Source organism: Trichechus manatus, unplaced genomic scaffold, assembly GCF_000243295.1.
Source record: "Trichechus manatus latirostris isolate Lorelei unplaced genomic scaffold, TriManLat1.0 scaffold00014, whole genome shotgun sequence".
NCBI lineage: Eukaryota > Metazoa > Chordata > Mammalia > Sirenia > Trichechidae > Trichechus > Trichechus manatus.
The window spans coordinates 1,643,645-1,667,634 of NW_004443950.1; the positions used below are offsets into that span (position 1 = coordinate 1,643,645).

At 38.6% G+C, this 23,990-nt stretch overlaps 1 protein-coding gene across 1 annotated transcript in view; it reads right to left on the reverse strand.

Annotated features, from left to right (window-relative positions):
* LRRC36 (leucine rich repeat containing 36) overlaps positions 1–23,990 on the reverse strand; it is a 55,135-nt gene that overhangs the window by 1,554 nt on the left and 29,591 nt on the right. Inside the window, exons 6-13 of the mRNA XM_004371493.1 lie at positions 17,794–17,921; positions 16,226–16,277; positions 11,695–12,135; positions 8,876–9,165; positions 5,955–6,120; positions 4,839–4,984; positions 3,732–3,855; positions 932–1,046 (exon numbers count right to left, since the gene is read on the reverse strand). Coding sequence (XP_004371550.1) covers positions 932–1,046; positions 3,732–3,855; positions 4,839–4,984; positions 5,955–6,120; positions 8,876–9,165; positions 11,695–12,135; positions 16,226–16,277; positions 17,794–17,921 — 1,462 coding nt within the window. The remainder of the gene's footprint in view (positions 1–931; positions 1,047–3,731; positions 3,856–4,838; positions 4,985–5,954; positions 6,121–8,875; positions 9,166–11,694; positions 12,136–16,225; positions 16,278–17,793; positions 17,922–23,990) is intronic.

The window sequence follows — 23,990 nt, forward strand, 5'->3', positions numbered from 1 at the left end:
AGAAAGCCATATAGAATGGATCTGGGTCTAAGCCTCTGAATATGAAGCTGTTTCAGTGAAAATCAGGATGCATAGTTTGGAGTTGTAGGTTTAGGGATGAGGTTCTCATCTCTGAACTTCACTGAAAGTCCTAGTAAAGGTGTTTGGCAAATTAAAATTTCAAGACCTTCCCTAAATGTATCAATAGTCTTGAGGTCTCTTCTGATGTTTTTTCTAGCCCGCTTCCTGAGTGTGCTGTTCTTTGAAGAGGCTGATGCTGCACTGAAGAGAACATGGGTTCTTTCCCCATCACTCTGCTTAGTGCTCTTGATATCCCTTCTGTGACCAACTGCAGGCAGGCACTTTTCAGAGGAGCCAGGGGGCTTATTTTAAGGGGACATAAGTGAACAAGGAAGGCTAGCTGACCCAAAGAAGGGTCCTGTTAGACCCAGTGTGAAACTTTTTTTTTCTTTTTATTGTACTTTAGATGAAGGTTTACAGAACAAACTAGCTTCTCATTAAACTATTAGTACACATACTGTTTTGTGACATTGGTGACCAACCCCATGACATGTCAACACTCTCCCCTTCTCGACCTTGGGTTCCCCATTACCAGCATTTCAGTCTTCTCCAGACTTCTAGTCCTTGCCCCGAGGCTGGTGTGCCCCTTTAGTCTCATTCTGTTTTATGGGCTGTTTGATCTTTGGCTGAAGGATGAACCTCAGGACCAGCGTGAAGCTATTAATTATTGAACCCACCAATGCCAGCAAAGACATATAGTCTCTGGTGTGTCCTGGAAAGCAGTTCTCTGGTCACTGAGATAACTAACTGCCCTAGATACAGGAGGTTTACACATAGAATGGAGTTAGTTTGCCAAGTATATAGATATTAACTCGCCAAGTAAACCACAAGGAGATTAAGTAAACATCTACCTCCAGAAGCCATCTCCTACCTCTGACTTTCATGGAGAAGGGCCACTGTCTCCTCCAGCTTTCTCAGCTGGGCAAGCTCCTGGCTCAGGCAAGCCACCTGCATGTTCAGCTGTTGGTTTTTGTGCAGAAGATCATCTATAAAGGGTACAGGAGCCAAGAGTGAACAGGATTCCAAGCTGCTAGTCTTTGAGCAAAGCTTAAATGATCAGGTGGACATCTTAAAGAATTGGGGCTTCACTGCACCCACCCCACACTCCAGTCACCATTCCCTCCCTTGGAGACAGCAGATATAGTGGCAAAGGTATGGGGTTTGGCAAGAGACAGATCTGAATTAAAATTCAACTACTTAATATTATACACACTAATTCATTTTTCTGAGTTTCACTAGAGCTGATAACCCCTGCCTCATAGCACTGTTATGAGGATTCAGTGAGACACCTGTCCCATTTTAGCATAAATTGCCATCAAGTTGATTCCGACCCATAGCGACCCTAAAGGACAGAGTAGAACTGCCCCATAGGGTTTCCAAGGAGCGCCTGGTAGGTTTGAACGCCGACCTTTTGGCTAGTAGCCATAGCTCTTAACCACTCCGTCACCAGGGTTTCCAATTTAGCATAGGCAGTCAACAAATATTAGGTCTTTCTTTCATTCTCCATTTCGGTTTGTGAATGTATGTCCTTCATTCCTTGTGCAGTATATGAAAACACCTAGAACTGTGTCAGGCACATAGTGATAACTCAACGAGTGCTTGCAGAAACTACATTTGTAGCTGAGACATTCATATTTAGCTCTCCAAATATATTACCACTGCCTGCAATAATGAAGTAGATAAAATCACAGGAATTTGGGTTCTAAGGAAGTCAGTCTTTCAAAACAGTGCTTCGTAAGCTTTAATATGCTTACAAATCCCCCGGGGATCTTATTAAAAATAGATTCTGATTCAGTAGGTCTGAGGTGAGGCCCGATATTCTACATGTCTAACAAGCTCCCAGGTGATGGCAATGCTACTGATCTGTGATTCACAGTTCGAGTAACAAGGTTCTAGAAGGTGGAAAACGGTTGCAACAACTGCATTTATCCACCAGTAAGTCAAAATACTGTATTGGAACTCGTGGCTGATTGAAGGTAGGTATCTAGCAGACAAACACCAACTTATTTTCAGAGTAGGTAACTGGAGACCTGATGCCTAGATTTTTCAAGTTTGTGAGTATCAGATAGTGCTGAGATTAACTCTGGAAATACAGTGCTGACTTCCAAATCAAGTTCCTCATATAAATCCAAATGCCTCTAATGTTTGCTTAGGGGTGCTGAGCTAGAGGTTTAAAGTAGAAGGCTGACTTTATATAAAACACTGGCCTAAACTGTAAGTAGTGCAAATCAAGACTTAAATGGGATATTATTTTTCACTTATTACAATGTCAATTTTTTTTTTTTTTAAATACCCAGTGTTGGCAGGAATGGAGTGAAAAGGGCATTCTAATACACTGTTGGCGTGAGTGTAAATTGAGACAACCTTTCTTGAGGATAATTTGGCAATATGTAACAAAAGCCTTAAAAGTGTCCATGTCCTTTGACCCACTAATTCCATTTCTAGGAATATTTCCTAGGAAAATAGTCTAAAATGTACACAAAGATTTATGTACATAGATACTAATAGCAGCATTATTTATAATATTATAAATATTGGGACTCTCAGCTCCATCAGAAGGGAGGAAAGTCAATCCTAGAGAAACATTTAATTTTAGAGTCTTTTCCATTTCAGGTCTTTGTTTGGAATGTTTAGAAATTCTTCAGAATTATTTATAATATCTATAGTTGTTTCTGACGTTTGCTATTATAAAGCTGCCATAATATAAATAATGGCAGCTTTATAATAGCAAACGTCAGAAACAACTATAGAGAAAACTAGATAGATAAATATGGTATATTCATGTGATATTACTGGAAATGCCTATACTTTTAAATTAATGACATTAGGATATAACCAGATCAGTTAGTGCCTGGGGTGGAGGATGGGAAAAATGACTGCAAAGGGGTATGAGGGAGCTTTCCGGAGTAACAGAAATGTTCTATATTTTGACTGGGGTGGGATTACAGGAATGTGTACATTTGTCAAAGCTCATCAAACTTAAAATGTGTACGTTTTATTGTATGTAAATTACTTTTTAAAATCAGGGCACGAATTTAAATTTTGAGTTAAAAATAGATGTATGGAGGTAAGGTGGAAGAAAATATACCAAAACACTAACGGTAGTTCACTGGGTAGTAGAATTATATTTCCTTACATTTTTCAAGAGTCCCTGGGTGGCACAAACGGTAAAGCGCTCAACTGCTAACCTAAAGGTTGGTGGTTCAAACCCACCCAAAGGTGCCTCAGAAGACAGGTCTGGCGATCTGCTTCCAGAAGTCCACAGCCTTGAAAATGCTATGGAGTACAGTTCTACTCTGCACACATGGGGTCACTATGAGTCGGAATCAACTTGACAACAACTAACAATGACAAAAAATTTTTCAAACTTTCTATTAAGCACATGCTCTATTGCTATAATCAGAAGAAATAAGTGTCAGTCTCAAATATAATGACATGACTAAAAACATCTGTACATGCTTTACATTGACAAGGAGGTTCATCTGGCAACTCAAGTCACCTGCATGACAACTCTGAGGCAAGATGATTACTTACATTTAACTGCCGAGTAAGCCAAAGGAAGCCCTGTCTTTTCTTGATTATGAGCGCTTGATGTTGAAGCTTATTAAACAGGTCATCTTCAGGCAAACAGTGGTCTTTGGATACACAACACATGGCTTTCCTGAACTTACCGTAAGCATGGGACTGGTGCCCACTCACAATAGAGGTAGCAGCACCTTCCTCCAGCTGCTGAATTTTTTCTGACAAAATGAGGTTTTCCTCTAGCACTCTGACCAGTTTTTGCTTCAAACTTTCCTTTAGATGAGAAAACAAAATGCAAACACATAAAGAACCTGAAATCCTGAAGAGTGCTTTTAGAGGATTGAGAGAAACTTTCTTCTATTTAGGAAACCCTGGTGGCGCAGTGATTAAGAGCTATGGTTACTAACTGAAAGGTCGGTAGTTTGAATCCACCAGGAGCTCCTTGGAAACTCCATGGGGTAGTTCTACTCTGTTCTATAGGGTCACTATGTGTCAGAATCGACTCGAAGGCAACCAGTTTGGTTTTTTTGGTTTTCTTCTATTTAGTGGCAAACTCAATGGACATCAGCATCTCTATGACGTATTAGAATTTGAACTCATTGGTAAACACAGCTCCAGTGCAGCAAACAAATTTATCACATGCAGTCCAATCTTCCCTGTGAGTTATCCACTACTCTAGTAGAACAAGTGGTTGTTTTTACAAGTAGCCAACATTCTGAGTCACTTCTCTAAAGTTTCTAGAATTGACTTGGTATCTGATAATCTTTTTATGTTAAGGAAAGGGGGAAAAAGCCTGGAGATATGAGACCCTTCTTCCTCTCCCAGAGCTAGGGCCAGCAGCCTGATGCTCTACAAATGGTTCCTGGTTTAGGACTCTCAGCTCCATCAGAAGGGAGGAAGGATAATTCCAGATGAATCCACCACCTTCTCTCATTGGAATCAAACTATTACCTTCAAGAACATGATCTTAAACATTTTTTACCCTAAGCTTTTTCTTTTTTTTTTCTATTTCAAGTCTTCCTTCAGAATTTTTGGATTAGGGTTGAGCTAGGGAGTGATGCCTATAGAATTTCCAAATCGTCCCTGTCCTGGCAAGTTTTGTGCTCCGATTTGCCCAGACTGCCTTCTCTATATTCTGGTTCAGGAATGTCTGGTGCTCATGGTGATGATCTTTAGGGCACAGAGCTGTTCTAGTTCTGCTACTCTGTCCTTTTGTAGTAAAGGCAGCATAGGAAAGGAACACGAAAGAGGCATACCATATCATTAGGGACCAGCTGCCCAGCTTCCTTCAGGTCAATCTCCCTCCTGCGGAAGGCTTTTGAAGTGTCTTCAGTATGTGCACGACACCACGGCTGAGAAGGAGCAGGGACTACCAAACTCAGAAGCAAATCTCGGGCAGGACCTGCCAAAAATTCAGGTTGAGTACACAGGTCAATCTTAAAAGCTAAAGCACAGAATTCCTAGAGAATAACTACCAGCTCTGTAAGACAAATAGAGTAATCTAATGTCTCCTTCTCATAAGAATTTAGTATTTGGCTGCAAGAGGTGTTTTAGAAAGGACAAAAAATCATATACTCCACCTTCTATGGGAAAACAACAACAGACCCTTGTGAGTTCGAGGTCTGCGCACTACTCAATGATGACTAGCAGCTCCAAGGGAGAATTTTCTACAAAATGAGAGCAAAGGGTCAACATGGAAAGGAAAATAACTGGGTCAGGATTTCTTCTCCCTGTGTGTATCTTTAGAAATTAGGGGGGAAGAATCAAGCCCAAACAACTTTCAAGTTTCTAGTGTTTAAAAATTTACCTCCACCAAATCTCTTTGAATTTTCCTTCCATTAAACAACAAATAAACACATGGGATAGGGGCCAGCATTTGCAAAACTGTTTTTCCTCATTTTTCTAATAAAAAAACGGCAACAACAACAAAACACACACACACACAATGAGAAAAGAGTCCAGGTCATTTTACTCATTCTAGTTTTTCAAATCATAACATTTCAATAGTCATCTCAGAACTCTGATGATCAAACCCAATGTCTATTGTATTCTTGGCACTTTCCCAAGGATCACAAAATCTTTTTGTATTCATTAACATGACCACTCTCAGTGTTACACATCTGGCCACTCTATTACCCAGAGACTACCAAAAATCATAGCAGGAGTAAAACAATTGGTGCATAAAGAAAGAGAGCTGATTAAAAACAGGGAAGAAGAAATGCAGAGATTCGTTAACGACAGGGGTTCCTGAGAAGTTTCGGGAAGTGATCACAAGAACCATGTTCCTTGCGTGCTAAGGCAGCTAAATGGCTCAGTGGAACACAGAGCAGAGGCAAGGTTGAAGCCCTTCTCCAGGAACCGTGAGCACTCACCGAGGAACTTCTTGTTGAGGAGGAGGGAACCAGAGCCGTTCCAGTGCTTATCCACAAGCTCTAGGAGCTGTCTGAGGACAGTTGCCACATGAGAGGTTCTGGCAGAGATTGGGGGACTGTGGTTTCCTGGCAAACCATGCAAACTACCCAGGTCACTAGAGAGAGGCTCGAGGAAAAAAAAAAACCCACTGTCATTCTTACACAATAAGGGAAGTAAGAACCCAGACAGAAACTTAAAGCGTTAACACTAAAAAAAAAAAAAAAAAAAAAAAAAAGATCTTTTCACCTTTCAGTTTGGATTTGAATAGCGTTTTATTTACAACCAAGGCAAATACAATAAGATAACATTTCAAAGGTAACAGTATCTTCTATCATAATTTTCTGTAGGGATTTTCAGAAGAAAACCAAAAGAATGTTTAGCACCTATATCTGTGATTTAATATATCGTGTTATATAACATGGAAAAGTTAAACTGCAGAACATTTTTTTAAAAAGTATTATATGTCATAAAATAAAAATAGGGAGTAATTTAATAAAAATTCCACAATAAGCTTACATTTAATATATTAATATGTAATAAACACAAATGTCCTATAACATTTTAAATGTTATTGTTGGACCAGTACTAAATACACTTTTATTCAGTAAGAATCATACAGATGCGTATCTGAATGAATAAAAAACAACTGTGAGTTTTACTGTACAGATCTATCAATCTTTCCTGTAGAGTGTCATGGACTTTAAGAAAACTGATATAAAGAACAGCCAAATTATTTCTCAATTTTTAGCAATTTTCTGACTTACTCCTTTCTAGAAACTGAACAATATGTTTCTTTTATATTTATATTCAAGCAGCTCTTTTAAAGCTGTCAATATAGAGAAAAATATGTCTAATAGGAAAAAAGAAATGGGAGTTTTAAAGATGATTTAGGAAATAATATTGGAGTTACTATTCCCTCTCCTTGAGCATACAGAATGTGACCCAGGTGGAGCTGGGCTCACAAGGACTCACAGGGACTCACAAGGACGCATCAACTGAGCCCTGAGGTATAAAGACAATAGCTAAGATAATCTTAGAAAATCCTATGTTTTAGGGAAACTTTCACATAAAGACGATCAAACACAACACAAAAGACTTTCCACTCTTATCTTTTTCTATTAGCATTTAGTGAATAGGAATTTGTTGGACCAGTGAAGACCCTCCTGACTTTTGTTACTGAAACCCGTACCAATGATTGTTAAGAAAGATGATTTAAAAAGTAAGGTTACAATTTCTAGCCAATCAGTGAAAAGGTGACAATTTCAATGATTCTACCCATTTTGTGATGTTGATATATATTGATGATTCTGTAACCTTCTTTGGACTCGGGCAGACATGGCTGTGGCAGCATGCTTGTCCGTTTTCCCACTTTTGTCCTTTTCCAAATAAAACCTTCTTTTTTACTTTACTAAACTTTGTGATATTTTTCCCCTACAACAAAGACAATCCAGAAAAGAACATTTTTAGAATGATTTGAGATTTTAATTGTTATTTTAACAACAGGACATGAAACAGACATGAAAAAATTTCTTAGAACATGACTTATTAATATAGTATCTCAAATATCCGAAGTGTTGCTGTACCTTCACCCAAAATGCATGAACACATAAAGTGCTCTTATCTGGTAAAGTAAGCATCAGTGGCTTAAAATGAGGGGAGAAAAAGACCAAAAAGCTAAGGAAGTATTACAAAGTATTACAAGACTGCCCTCTTTGGTATACAAAAATTATAACCACTCCCAATCTCTGCCACACCTCTAAAGTTCTGAAAACTGAACAAAAAATATGTAAAGAGGAAAAGAAGCTATAAACCCATCCCCCCAAAAGATTTCCAACAACTGAAAAATAAATAACTGGAAATAGTTGCTTTTGACCAAATCCCTTGTTTCTTATAGGGTAGTAAATGATCAAATGACAAATGATTCATATGACAAAGGATCATGGGAAGTCCAAGGGAAGAGAAGGCCCTAACAGCTGTGGTTTCTCTAACTAAAGAAAAGAAAATTTCATGATGGAAACAGGACCTGAAGAATAATTAACATTTAAACAGATAAGAGAGAAGAGTGGAAGACATTCTCCACAGAGGAATGTATCCAAAGGCAGGCGCGAAAGTAAGTACTTTACAAGAATACTAATGTTTTATCAACATAAGTGCCCTATAACATTTATAATTTAGTTATTGGACCCATTACTTATAATACTTTTGACTCAATAAGACAAAGTAGGCCATTTTTTAATTAACAAAAATTGTTAATTAGTAATAACCGAATAATTATGAGGCTTTATTGTACAATACTATCACACTACAATTTTACAAAATGGCAATGATTCTCAATTTTGTGTTTTTTTCTTTGAACCACCTTCTGCTGAAAGCCCCTTGGATAATCTAATTTATCTTCTGCTTGCCACTAATGAATTTCTAGACAGAATAGCATTGCTTTTGTCAAAAAATTACAAACAAGTTAGTCATTTGTGGCAGAAACAAATGTGTAAACATATTATAAACATTAAAGCTACAAAGATCAATCTTCAGCTGACCCTGAGGCTCCTGTACCTCTCCTCCAGCATTCCTTCCTCTCAGTAAACACTTGTCTAGCACTTCTTATCACCAAAGTACTTCCCCACCATGATTACACTCCGGAAGTAGATCAGGGACAGTTCTCCCTGTGACAGAAATGAGGAAATAGTGACAGAGGGGGAATGACTTTGCCCAGTGCAAAAGAACCACAGGCTTTGGCTGGGCAGTAGTAACCACTGGCCTCTGAAAACACCTTTGAATTTCTAGCACTTTTGGTCAGAACCACCATTACACCCAACAGAACCCCATTCTGGTCTTAGACCTGATATGTTTAGTGCCCAAGCACAAATAAGCCAACACTTGCCTCGCTGCCTGTAGCCTCTCTGAAACCATGCTTTGGGTTCAGGGTGGCAAGGATATTGTCCTTCCGTTTGAATCCTCTCTTCGATGGGCTTGATGACCTCTTGGTCAAAATCTCTCTGTCTTCTGAAGTCCCAGAAGGCAGCATCAGTGTCCGAAAAGAGTTTCCCAGGACAGAGTTGTTTGAGAAAGAACCATGTGCTGATGTTAAGTCACTGAGGCTGGTGGGTAATTGCTGCTCTACACTGACCAGCAGAGAAGGGTCACTGTTGAAATGGGTTGTGGCGTACAGATCTGTGGAGGAAACAGGCCAGGAGATCAACCTGCCCTTCAACTCCCTCCTGTCTCACTTCCATCCTTACCCAGCCCAGAGTCCAAGAGTCATACATAGTAATAACTCCCTAGCATATGCCCTCAACTCCCTGGACCCTTTCTCTCTCCCTTCACCTGACAAAACCCCAACTCTGGTTAAAACCAACTGTCTGTCTACTCCAAGCCTACACCAGAGTAGTGGAAAGTGACTGGAGAACAACATAATGTCTGTTTGACTATCCTCACTTTAAGTTCATGATCACTATCTTAACTGAGCCCTTAGTACTGCCCAGCTATTCTAATATATTACTCTAGTCAATTTATTCTTCTATTCTCTGAGATGACTATTTCACATATCTTTTCTTCTCAAACTTTCAATACCTTCTCCATCCTCCTCACTGTCAGTTGCCGACCTCTTTTATTTCATTGAGAAAACAGAGGCAATCAAAGAGAATGCCTGTAAGATCCCACTATTAAATCTACCAACTCACCTGTATTTGTACCCATAAATTCTCTATCTTCCTCCTAGATGAAGGATGAATAGATGAACTGTCTGTGCTTCTTAGGCCAACCTCTCCACTGGTGGGCTAGATTCCATCTCCTCTTGACTACTCAAAGAATTTTTCTTATAATTGTCCTTTCTCTCTCCTGCGTCATCAGTCTTCCCTCTACTAGAACACTTCCATCAGGATCTCCTTGACCCCACACTCTACTCCAGGTACAGTTTCATTTCTCTGATCCCCTTTACTGCAAAACTCCTTAAAGGGGTTGTATATACTCTTTAGCTCTATTGCCTCTCCTCCAATTTTCTTTTGAACTCACCTCAGTAAGGCTTTTATTCCCATGCTTCCCCTGCAGCTACTCACTGATGTCTTCTGCGTTGCCAAATATCATAATCATTGCTTGGTCTCAAGCTCATTTCCACCCTATCATATGCATCTCACATAGTATCGATCACTCCCTCCTTCTCGTAAAACATTGTTTACTTGGCTTCCGGGATACCATTTTCTCTTGACTTTTTCTTCTCCTACCTAGCTGGCTGTTCCTTTCTTGGTCTCCATACTGGTTTCTTTTCGTCTACCCAACTTCTAATGGTTAGAGGGCCAGGATCAGTCCTAAGATCTCTTTTCTATCTATATTCACTCCCTAGGTGAGAGCCCATCCACTCCCATAATCTTTATGCCATCCATACGCTTGTAATTCCCAATTTTTTATTTCCAGTACCAACTTCTCCCCTGAACTCCAGACTAATATGTTCAATTACCAAACTATAGCATCTCTGGGAAGCTTTAACAGCTATCTCTAACTTAAGATGTTTAAAACCAAACTCTTGATATCTACCCTAAAACTTGCTCCTCCTCCCCAGTCTTTTCCATTTCAGTAAATGATAATTCCATCTTCCAGTTGTTCAGACTCGAAACCATCTTTCTCTCACACCTCACCTTCAATCCATCAGCGAATCATGGGATGTTACCTCCAAATATATTCAGAATCTGACCACTTCTCACCACCACCACCACTCTCTCTCATCCGGATTCTAACCTCTTAAAGTGTTTTCTTATTTTTATCATTGCTCCCCACAGTCTATTCTCAACCCAGTAACCAGAGTAATTTTTAAGTCAGATCGTGTTACTTACTCCTCTGCTACAAACCCTCCAATGGCTTCCATTCTTACCTAGAATAAAAGTCTGATTACCTCTCTGATTTCATCGATACACTTCACCTCACTCGCTCTGCTGTAGCCACACTGGCCTCATTATTCTCTGAATACGTCAAGCATGTTCTAGTCTCAGGAATTTTGTGCTTATTATTTCCACTGTCTACAGAATTCTTCCTCCAGTTATCACCATGGTTTGTAGTCTCACTTTATTCAGTTCTCTACTTTTATAGTGCCTCACCAGGGAAGCTTTCACCAACCACTCTTACCTAAAATATTACTTTATTATTCTCTATACCCTTATTTTCCTTCACAGCACTTATCATAACCTGACATATATTTATATGTTAACTTATTTTTTATCTGTCCTATCCTGCTAGAATGTAAACTCCATGAAAGTAGGGACTTTTATTTTTTTTGCTGCTATATCCCCAGAGCAAGAAGAGTGTCTGGCACGTGGTAGGTGTTCAATAAATTTGTTGAATGAATTAATAAATAACTGAAGAGAGGTCTCCAGCACTTTTCCTGCAAATAGCCTCTTCTGAAAGTAACTCAGACTAGAAGTGACTGTGACCAGAGAGGACTAGATGTTGCTGGAAATGTGTCCCAACGTGTTACTTAACTAAAATAACATGTAGTTACGAAGCTCATATTTCTATAAACTTTTTCTATCATGTTACATTCAACATTCACACCCTGCAGATTTCTGGAGGTTCTATGGACCACTGGTGACCCTGAGATGCAATTTAAGAAATGCTAATATAGTTTAAGAAATACTAATTCCAAATTTTCTAGTTATACCTTGTATCTTCACACCTATGAAACAGATCTGTAAATGGACAGGAAGCTATTACCTGAACTAAGTTTCAAGAGCCTTCTGGCGTTGGAGTCAGGATTAGACAGAGAAGTCAGTAAGTCTCCACAGGAATGGGATGCGGTGGCCTTCATGTCATTTGAAGTCTTTATGCTATATTCTCGGTAGCTCTTGCTTCTCTGAGGCCTTTTACCAAGACTTTCATGCAGGGAAAGTGTCTGAGGATAATGACTATCACAATTTTCCAGACTAACTTCTGAAGGTAACTGATAGGAATGGATCTGGCTAGAATCCCCCACATCCAGGCGTTTACCCAGTGAGGCATCGTGGATAAGCTGGTATGTATCAGGTTTTTGTTTTATGTCCTTTTCTGGAGAAGAATCTGACGACTTACTGTCCAAAAAAGATACTCGGTAGCCTTCTCTAGCCATCTTCTCTGGGGATCTGACTCTGGACTGATGAGGAGAGTAACGTCTGAATTCTTACCACCATCAAGGGGAAACAAAAACATGATGAGAATTCTTGGCCTAGTTGGAGTACCTCTGTTCACTGGACATACTCTCTGTCTACCAGAAAAAGTTCTTAGGGGAAAAGATGATTTAAATTTGATAAATGGTAGCAAAAAATGATAAAAAGGACTTTCATATGGAACAACAACAAAAGCCATGCAGAACATCTGTAAAACAGTAAAGAATCTGTAACATTCTAGAGACAAATTTCATGTCAATCTAATCCCCTGAGAACTCCTTCCTAAAACTGTGGTGTCAGAGTTTTCTAGATACCTTTTTTACATTTAAAAAATGGATGCACTCGCCCCCACATGATAATAGTTGTGATTTTATGTATTGAGTCTATAGACTGCAGTTAGTAGGTCTATGATTTCACAGACTCCTTGCAATAAAGCTAAACCCACTCCCATCCCCAAGCCCCAATCAGAGGTCCTAGGGTTCACCCATTGGGAATCACTATCCTGGACCATTCAAATGGTAGGAAATGCAAAACCTATAAAAATCCCTGGCCTAAGTACTGTCCCAGCTATATAGCATTTCTCTCAGATAGCTGTATCTGTCATCTCCAAAAGCCTCAAAGTGGGGCAGGTAGAGCAGCAGCCAAAAAGAGAAGGCTCTGTGCTCTTTGGTACTTTCAGAGCTTCACATTCTTGAAGGGCATCCTTAGGAAACAAAAAGTACTATAACTGAGTTAGTCACATTAACTTAAAAAAGAATAGAATCAAGGTACCTTTTAACTCTCAAGGACCTAGAAGAACACCAATGTTTTACCCAGGGTCAGCATATACAGTGGGGGAAAAGTTGTAGGATAATATCTTTAAATAACAAACAGAAGCTAAGAATCTAAGGTATCCGTTAATTCTGTTTCAAGTAATGACAAGTGAGATAATTCAGACGATTCCTCCTGTTGAAGATGAAAGAGCTAAAGGAATAGTGAGGAATTTCCAGGACAAAATCTAGGAAACAGCAAGAACACAGAAAGGTAAATCTAGCACTCAAAGCCACTTTTACCATAAGGCCTCTTAGGATGGCAGGGACCAAAGTCAGAGTACAGGTTCCGTCCAAGGTGAGGAGTGTGACTCTCCTGCCCCACAAATCTTGAAAGGGATACAATCTTCAAAGTAAAGGTAAACTAGAAAAAATTCAGCCCTTGTACTGATTGGTAGCCCAGGTTTGCCTCATCTGGGTAGTCCAGGGAACCTCAAGTCTTGAACTTGGATTAAAATGATCACAGACTGACAGTGCTCCAGGCACCTGGTAGAAACAAATGAAAATCTATTCTGAAAAGATACCTTCATACAAGGCTTTAAATTACTCCTACAAATAATTTTTCTAATATAATGACCAGCAAATGACCAAACCAAACCAAAACAAAAAAAAATTAAGTAAGACAACATGCATGAGAACCAGCAGAAAAAAGGACAGCAAACAGACTCACACAAAAATCAGATACTGAAATTAACAGAGATAGCCTATAAAATAGCTATACTTACTATGTTTAAAGAAATAGAAAATAAGCTGGAAATTTTCTGCTTATAAGAAGTGACTCAGTGGTGTCTGGGATCTTAAAAGCTTGCAAGAGGCCATCTTAGATGCATCAATTGTTCCCAACCCACTTGGAGCAAAGGAGAATGAAGAACACCAAAGACACAGGAAAATATTAGCCCAAGAGACAAAAGGGCCACATAAATCAAAAACACATTAGCCTGAGACCAGAAGAACTAGATGGTACCCAGCTACCACCAATGACCACCCTGACAGAGAACACAACAGACAGTCCCTGATGGAGTGGGAAAAAAGTATGGAGCAGAACTCAAATTCATGTAAAAAGACCAGACTTAATGGCCTGACTGAGACTGGGGGAACCCCCAAAGCGGACGCTCTGTTAACCCAGAACTAAAACCATTCCCAAAGTTCACTCTTCAGACAAAGATTAGACTGGACTATAAAACATAAAATAATAATCACGAAGAGTGTGCTTCTTAGTTCAAGCAGATACACAAGACTAAATGGGCAGCTCCTGTCCGGAGGCAGGATGAAAAGGCAGGAAGGTCAGGAGCTGGTTGGATGGACACAGGAAACCCGGGGTGGAGAGGGGGAGTGTTCTGTCACATTATAGGGATTACAGCTAGTGTCGCATAACAATATGTATATAAATTTTTGTATGAGAAATTAACTTGAGCTGTAAACTTTCACCTAAAGCATAATAATAATAATAATAATAAAGGGACTCAGCAGATTCGAAAAAAAAACAAAACGAACTCCCAAAATTGAAAAATTCAACATTTGAAATTAAGAATTCATTAGACAAAAACCCCAAGAGTATAGCCCCTGGACACCCTTTTAACTCAGTACTGAAGTCACTCCCAATGTTCACCCTTCAGTCAAAGATTAGACAGGTCTATAGGCCAAACCCTGGTGGCATAGTGGTTAAGAGCTATGGCTGCTAACCAAAAGTTCCAATCCACCAGGTGCTCCTTGGAAACCCTATGGGGCAGTCCTACTCTGTCCTACAGGGTCACTATGAGTCAGAATTGGCTCGATGGCAACAGGTTTGTTTGTTTGTTTTTTTGTTTAACAGGCCAAAAAATAACACGTGAGGAACGTGCTTCATAGTTCAATCACATATATGAGACTAAATGGGCACACCAGCCCAAAAGCAAAGACAAGAAGGCAGGAAGAGGGCAGGAAAACTGGACAAATGGAAACAGGGAACCTGGGGGGGAGAAGGGGAGAGTGTTGACATATCACGGGATTGGCAACCAATGTCACAAAACAATTTACGTATTAATTGTTTAATGAGAAACTAATTTGCTCTGTAAACTTTCACCTAAAGCACAACTTAAAAAAAAAAGAATTCAACAGCAAGCTTAACAACAGATTAGATACAGCTGAAGAGAATATTAGTGAACTGGAAAATAGGTTAGAAGAACTTATCCAGAACACAGACCAGAAAGAAGATAAAAATTATAAGACAGAATAAGAGACAAAGACGACAGAGTGAAAATCTAACATATATTTATTTAATCAAGGGTCCCAGAAGGACAAGAGAATAAGACTGGAACACAAACAATATTTGAAGATTTTTCCAGAATTAATGAAAGACATAATCCACAGATTCAAGAAGCACAACAGATACCAAGCAGGATAAATAAAAAGAAATACACACCTTACAGTAAAACTGCAAAAAATTGGAAAATCTTAAAAGCAGCCAGAGAATAAAAAACAGGTTACCCTTAAAGAAGTGACAGACTTCAGCTGACTTCTCAAAAGCAACCACAAAAGTCAGAACACAGTGGAATATATTCTGAAAGAAATAACTGCCAACTTATAAATCTACACCCAGCAAAAATACTCTTTAAGAATGATGGTGAAATAAAGGCATTTTCAGACAAAAATGAAAATAATTCACCACCAGTAGATGCATACTAAAGGAAATTCTAAAGGAGGAAAATGATCTCAGAAAGAAAGTCTTGGATGAAAAAATGAAATTAAGAGTAAACAAAGTACTTAATACATGGATAAATTTAAATGAATATTGACTATAAAAATAACACCTTGTGGGTTTTAAAAAACAGAGAGAGAGAATTAGAATTCATAATAATAGTATATAAATCAGGAGGGATTAAACGAAGTAAAGTGCTCTAAGTTTTTTGCTTAGAGTTAAGGTATTGGTGAATTTTAAAATGTTTAAGTTAAGGACATATATTATAGTTTTTAAAGTAATACTAAAATTACAGGAATAGTGTATACCTTCCAAACCAGTAGAGGGGAAAATGGACCAATAAAAAAATCCAAAGAAGGTAAGAAAGATAAGAAAAAGAAACACAGGATAGTCAGCAAATACAGAAAGTCAAAAACAAAGGAGATCAGAATACCCACTCTTTAAGCAGAAAAGCTTCACGGGTCACTAAGCATCCTAGGGAGCTCCTCATGAAAGCAGGAAAGAGTTGACCAAATAGGGCCCAGGACTGAGACATCTTCATTTCCTCCCAAATCCCATTACAACCAGATTTCTCTGATTAGTGTGGGGAAAACAGGCTCAATGAGCAAAATACTTACCATCTTCCTGATGATTGTCACTTGACATCTCCCCTCCTGCCACTTGCTGCATCTAAAAGAAGTTTGAAAGTTTGGGTAGAAGAGAGTCCATGGGCATTCAGATGTGACCTTATTTAGACTAAGGGTTCAGAATATTTCCCTATTAATGAGGAAGTCCATCCTTGCAAGCTAGGGAAACAGATCTTGAAACGATGGTCCAGATCTAAGTCTATAAAACAGTCACACTACAGGGATTCCAGAGTTGCTTTAGACTCTTTGAAGATGCAAAATATCCTTAGAAGGTAAAGGATACTACAAGCAGTGAAAAACTGTTTCCCTGCTTAAGATAGTTCAGCACAGGAGTTTTTCTGATGGCAGACAACAACAACAAAGCTGAGATACCACAGAAGCTACTGGGAGATTTAATTGGTTGAAAGTTAAGCTGAGGCCTAACTAGGCAAGGACTGAAACAAATGAACAGCATCTAGGGTTGGTTGGTTTGTTTTAATTATCTTATTCAGTATCTTTTTTGTAATCATGCAGAGAAAGACATCCCATTTCCTTATTTCTTAAACTGAACGGATATATAGCAAGCTATTTAATTTCCTTTTTCCTCTTACTTCAAAAAGTGATTTCAGAGACTTTTTTCTTCTTGATCTAAGAAGTGCTACTTAACTTTAAACTTTAAATTGGAGTATTCTTTGTCTCCATTTTCATTAAATAAAAGGTAAAAAATAGTAATTGAGATCATTTCTAAGGCATCTACACAGTATCTCCAAAGACAAGGAAATCTATTACATGCTATTCTTGTCTTTCTATAAGATGAAAGTATTATATACTCAAACTGAAAAAAATTCTTATTAACTTTTTACTAGTAATAGTATTAATTATCCAAATTGTGAATTTGCTTCTTTTCTTTCTCTTTCATCTACTACTTTTCAAGCAATTTCACTGACTGTAAATTTATCAAAGAAAAAGTAGACAAAGGAAGAAGCTGAATATACAGTATTCAATTCTGTTCCTTGTATCATATTCACTCATACAGGTGAATGGTTGCATCTCCTCTCCCATCAATATTTTTACTAAAAACGTGTTATTTTAAATTTTCTCTCCATCATACATGACCCCTACCTCCCTACCACCCACCACTTCTATCCTTTCTTTACTCCTCAACCTTCTTTTTTTTCTGTTCCACTAAAGAGCTACCTCTGAGATGTAAGATTTAGTAACTTAAAGGCAGAAGTAGAAAAATGTAGGCAGCAAGGCAACAAGAGATGGAGATATTGAGCACAGAAAAGAAATTTTAAAACCAGCCCAAAACTATAACTGTTGCATCCCCGTTTGAGGGCCAAAATACCTAGCATAAAATGTGCTAAAGTTATATGCATATTTTCTTATTTGATGATAGGTTAATGGGAGAGAGGGAAAGGAGAAATTAAAATTAATCCTGTCCTGCCCTTTCCTAAAAGGGTCTAAAATGCCTTCATCAAACAAGTCCTCTAGACCTTCATAAATAATTTAGAGCCCACTGAATTATTAGTATTAATTACTGACCAATCAATAGATGATCTGGACAATGAATACATTACCTGTGTCACCAGTGGGTAAGTGTCTAACTTCTGATCTGGTATACTGTTGCCCTGGATTACAGAATTACTCGTTAGGGAATCCTTTATTTCCCGGTTGGGGAGGGGAATAAAAAGTCCTTTGTTTGAGTCTGTGTTAAAAGAAAAGGCATCCAATGAAGACAGATGAGACTTCAAAGGCAGCATGTCTTATGGAAAGATACTGGAAAGGAAGTCATAAAATTGAAATCTAGTTTTGGTGCCACCACTTGGAAACCATGTGAAGATGGGCAAATCAGTTAACCTCTTTGAATCTGTATTCAGATTTGTAAAACAGCATTTATGGGCTGAATTGTGTCCCTCCCCCCAAAAAAATATGTTTTGGAATCCTAACTCCTATACTTGGGGGTGTAATCCTGTTTGGAAATAGGGTTTCTGTTGTTATGTTAATTAGATTACACCTGAGTACGGTTGGTTCTAAATCTAATCACTTCTGAGTCATAAAAAGAACAAATTAAGACACAGAGACAGGCACGCAGACACATGGGGAAGACAAATGCTATCTGATGACGGATACACATGAATCTACAAACCCAGGAACGCCAAGGATTGCCCGCTACAAGAAGCTGAAATAGACAAGTAAGGACCTCTTCCTAGAACCACATCCTGAATTCAGACTCTTAGCCTCCTGAACTGTGACAAAATAAATTTCTGTTCTTAAAGCCATCCCTTGTGGTATCTGTGTTATAGCAGCACTAGGAAACTAAGACAAACAGTGACGATAAATTCTTAGGGTTGAGGTGAGGTTAAAACAAGATAATGGATCTGAAAGGGCTTCATAAATTATCAAGTGTTTAATAGAAATTAAGAGAAAGGCAAATATTTTGCACATTTCTTCTTTTTTTAATTGTGCTTTAGGTGAAAGTTTACAGAGCAAATTAGTTTCTTATTAAACAGTTAATCCACAAATTGTTTTGTGACATGGGTTGCCAACCCCACAATGTGTCAACACTCTTCCCTTCTCGACTTGGAGTACCCCATTTCCATTCATCCAGTTTTCCTGTTCCTTCCTGCCTTCTCATATTTGCTTTTTGGCTAGTGTGCCTGAACATTTTGTAAGAGAATAAATGATGAACTTTTACACTAACTCAACAGTCTCTGGCTACAGATGCTGGGAATACACTCCTGGGATTATATACATCTCCAAGGCTCTAATGAGTAATCTGCACTGATTCATCATTTCAAACCAGCCTCTTTCTACCTCGATTTCTTTATTTGAAAAAGAGAAAGAATAATCAGGCCTGATTCATACAGAAGAATGCTAAATCCTTAGTTATCCCAGCATTTTGGTATATGATTAGAGAAACAACTTAAAAATAAAAACAAAAACTGTATCCTAGTTCTGGCTACCCCAGAAACTGTTACCAAGAAGAGCGAGTTAGTAATTCTGTTAGGTTGTAACACATCTGTACGTTCTTGATAAATATTTATTAATTGTAGAATTCTGGGATCTGAGGTCTTCTGGGGTAACTTGGATGAAAATAAGAATTTTGCTTTTGTTTAGGGAGATTTTTCTAACAGAACTGAGTAAGAGTTAAGATAGTGTGTTAAAAACTTGGGCCTTAGTCAAACAATGTGCTTGTCTGCTAGTTCTCATCTGCTTGCTTTGGCAACAGAAAGCTGCTATAAGTCAGTGCAACTGAGAATTCAGAGTGAATAAAGCCAGCCTCTGAGAACCCAGCCCCTCACTACACTTGGGGCTCCAAAACATCTCAGGTCTCAAGTTTCTGAGTTGCCTTCTGGGACTAAAATGTCCTACTTAAGCACAAGCTGCTCCTGTGCCATTATACTTGATGGAACCATTCTCCTCAAAGTGACAAATACTCTCAAACCTTGTTTTCTTGTCCCCTTCACAGTAGCACCACTAAAAACACAAGATGGAACAGAAATTGCTGGTTGTAACTGACTATCAGCAAAAAATGAGAATGTTAGTAAACAGTGGCTTTGGGTTCAGACCTCCTTTTATCGTCATCCTGTAAAACAACACCTCCATCCTACTCCATTCTGGTTTTTCTCCCACTGAACTGACGCTCTTTTCCAGATTCACAGGTTCTTTTTTCCCAAGCTATCTCTTGGTATAAGTAAGCCCTCCAAGGTTCAAACTCTTGGCTGAGTGCTATTATACCTTCTCCTTGGTTTCATATATATGATTTACAAATATTTTCTCCTAATTGTCAGTTGTCTTTTCACTTTCTCGATAGTGTCTTTTGAAGCACAAAAGTTTTGAATTTTAGGACTAGAAGGCAGGAGGGGACAGGAAAGCTGGCGATAGGGAACACAAGGTTGAGTAAGGACAGTGTTGACATGTTATGGGGTTGTTAACCATTGTCATAGGACAATATGTGTACTGTTTAATGAGAAACTATTTTGTTTTGTAAACCTTCATCTAAAGTACAACAACAACAAAAAATAATTATCTATGTGAGATCAAATTGACAACAGCAACTCAAAAGGTTTGATGGGAATCCTAGGTGACAGTGAGTTGAAGACAATGGTGATGGAATAATTTGGAAAAGGATAGTGAAAATAGCAGCACAACTGGAAGAATGTGATCGATGTCACTGAATTGTACATGTAGAAATTTTTGAAATGGTATATCTTTGGCTATGTATATTTTCACCAAAAAAAATAAATAAAGTCCTCCAAGGTCGAGAAGGGAGAGTGTTGCCATGTTGTGGGATTGTTAAAAAATGTCATAAAACAGTATGTGTACTGACTGTTTAATGAGAAACTATTTGTTCTGTAAACCTTCACCTAAAGTACAATAAAAAAAAAAACTGATAAAAAAAATTTATATACACACACACAAAAAAAGTTTTGAATTTTTATGAAGTCCAATGTATCTATTTTTTCTTTGGTTACTTCTGCTTTCGGTGTCATATCCAAAATATAGGATCACTCTTGAAAAAGAAAAGCTGACATCTTGCTCTGCCTCCATTATGACTAAGCATATTATATACCATAGTCAGAAGAAAAGAAGTAAATTAAATTGAGATAAAAATTTAAAAGCAGAAATAACTTGTCTAGCACTAGTCCTCAAAATAAATGAAGCCTTGAGCCATTTCCTTTAAGCTGCTAATTCCCCAATTAAAACAACTCAGTCTCTGAAGTTTGCAATATTATATGATGACCACCGCAGATATGATAATCACGAAAGCACATTGATGGGTTTTTTTTTTCCCACCATAAACAGACTGTCTATAACCTTCGTAACTTTGCGTCACCCCCTTAAACATCTGTTAGGTCCCTAGGTGGCACAAACGGTTTGTGCTCGACTGCTAACCTTAAAGGTTGGCAGTATGAACCCACCCAGCGGTACCGTGGAAGAAAGGCCTGGAGATCTGCTTCTGTTAAGATTACAGCCAAGAAAACCCTGTGGAGCAGTTCTACTCTGTAACACATGAAGTCGCCATGACGGCAACTAACTCAGCAACAAATATCTGTTGTGTCGTTTGAAGTTTGGACTCCCTAGCAAAACACTGCAGGTAAAAATACTTAATGTTTCTTTCTAGATATTTCTTTCATATCCTCCAGGAGTGAATTAATCTGTACTTTCTCATTTGCTTTGTCCTAGTTCAGGACAGGTCTTCATTATCTCCCACTTGGACTCCTGTCTCCAGTTCTTGTTGCCACCTAACTGAATCTAGCTTGAGCTATCTTTCTAAATCATGCTTCCCATCTAAAACATCTTTAATTGCAAAAATGATTAGTAGCTAGTTTGGGAAGTCTCTACTATTTTCAGCCAACTTTCACCCAACTAAAACACCATCATGGCTAAACCAAGAAAAGACAAGGATCAAAAGGTTAAAATGGGATGGATTTCAATTAGTTACAAAGAAGACCTTCATATGTCTGCTAGACACAGGAATGAGACACGGAGGGTGATTGTGGTTAATTTTTCTTTGCCATTTTAAAATAAGATGTTCATTAGATCAGTAATTTTAGGTGTGAGTCTATTAAAGGCAAAAGAAATTGGCTAAAAGAGTGAGCAGGGTCCCTTTCAACTCACAGAGCATATGTGTGCTATATACAAAGTTAAGTCAAAAAGTATTACTATTAGGGTTCTAGTTCATACATGCATGGATTTATTCCAAACAAAACATGTTTAAACATGTCTCTGCGATCAGTGGATGGCTGTAGACAAGTTCTCTCAGTAATACACTTGTCTTAGTCTCGTTAGGGTGCCTTCAAAAAAAAAGGATACTTTCTGTGCCATGGAAGAAAATGATCTTGAGATCAGGGCTAACATCAAATTTTTAACAAAACTCAAGCGGACGTCTTCCCAAATCACTGAAGCTTTGCAACAAGTTTATGGGAATGCTGTCCCACATAAAACAACAGTTTGTAGATGGATCAAGCGTTTCAAGGAAGGTCAGGAAGGTCTCAAAGATGAGCCAAGAGAGGCAAGACCACACAGAAGGTTATGGTGACTGTTTTTTGGGATTCCAAAGGGATAATCTTTTTTTTTTTTAATTGTTGTGCTTTAAGTGAAAGTTTACAATTCAAGTTAGTCTCTCATATAAAAATTTATACACACATTGTTATGTGACCCTAGTTACTCTCCATATACTGTGACAGCATACCCCTCCCTTCCATCCCGGATTTCCCGTATCCACTCAACCAGCTCCTGACCCTCTCTGCCTTCTCATCTCGCCTCTGGACAGGAGCTGCCCATTTAGTCTCATGTATCTACTTGAGCTGAGAAGCACACTCTTCACGAGTATCATTTTATGTCCCATAGTCCAGTCTAATTTTTGTCTGAAGAGTTGGCCTCAGGAATGGTTTTAGTTTTGGGCTAACAGAGAGTCCAGGGGCCATGCTTTCTGGGGTTCCTCCAGACTCAGTCAGACCATTAAGTCTGGTCTTTTTACTAGAATTTGAGTTCTACACCCCACTTTTCTCCTGCTCATTCAGGGACTCTCTGTTGCGTTCCCTGTCAGGGTGGTCATTGGTGGTAGCCGGGCACCATCTAGTTCTTCTGGTGTCAGGCTGATAAAGTCTCTGGTTTATGTGGCCCTTTCTGTCTCTTGGGAAAATACTTTTCTTGTGTCTTTGGTGTTATTCCCAAAGGCATAATGTTGATAGATTTTATCGAACGACACAGAACTATCACAGGGGCTTATTATGAAGAAGTTTTAAGAAAATTGAAAACTGCATTGGTGAGAAAAAGGCCAGGAAAGTTGCACCAAGAAATTTTTTTCCATCATGACAATGCACCTGCCCATTCTTTGAGGGTAGAATTTCATTGGGAAACCTTACCCCATCCACCCTACAGCCCTGATCTTGCCCCTTCAGACTTCTTTTTGTTCCCAAAACTCAAAGAACATTTAAAAGGAACATAATTTGAGTCCCTTCAAGGATGCCAAAACTGCCATTTTGACGTGGTATAAATTGAAAAGCACAGAATTTCTTTGGGGAAGGGTTAGAGAGATGGAAACACTGCCTTGAGAAGTGTACAGACCTAGATAGAGGATATGTTGATAAACAACAGCTTCACATTTTGATATTTTTGTTTAATAAAGGTTCCTATGATTTTATAGCAATACTTTTTACTTACCGTCCTACATGTGCTTACAGGATAAATGTAAATTATCTTTAGTAAGTATTGCTCTCCAATAATCTAACCTTCTACCCAACACAAACCTTCTACTTAAACCACATCACTCACTTAACTTTTCCACAACCTGCCGTACTCATTACCACTTTCAGACAGCTGTTCATGCCAATCCCACCAGCCAGAAGGCCCTCCTCCTCTCTTCTGGACATCCCAGTGCTCCACACAGAACCTTTAAGGTCTGATGTTTTCATATCTTCCACAACCTTTCCCATCTGCTCCTATAACACTCTGAGCTTTTGTAGCATGTGACCATCCACATCTGTGTTTCTCAAGTTTGATATTCTCATAAATCCTGAGAATATGACCCCAGCTTGAGACACTGCAATTTAAGAACCTATACTCATTACCAGGGATGGGAGGAAGGAGGAAGAGGGGGAGGGGGTGTTAACAGTGATGGAAAAATTGCATTGACTAAGGGTAGGATTGCACAGCTGATTATTGTAATTGCCATTAATAAGCTGTACACCTATAAAAAGTTGAATTGGCATAAGTTGTGTGATATACTTACAACAATGACCAAAAAAAAAAAAAAAAGAGTAGCTGC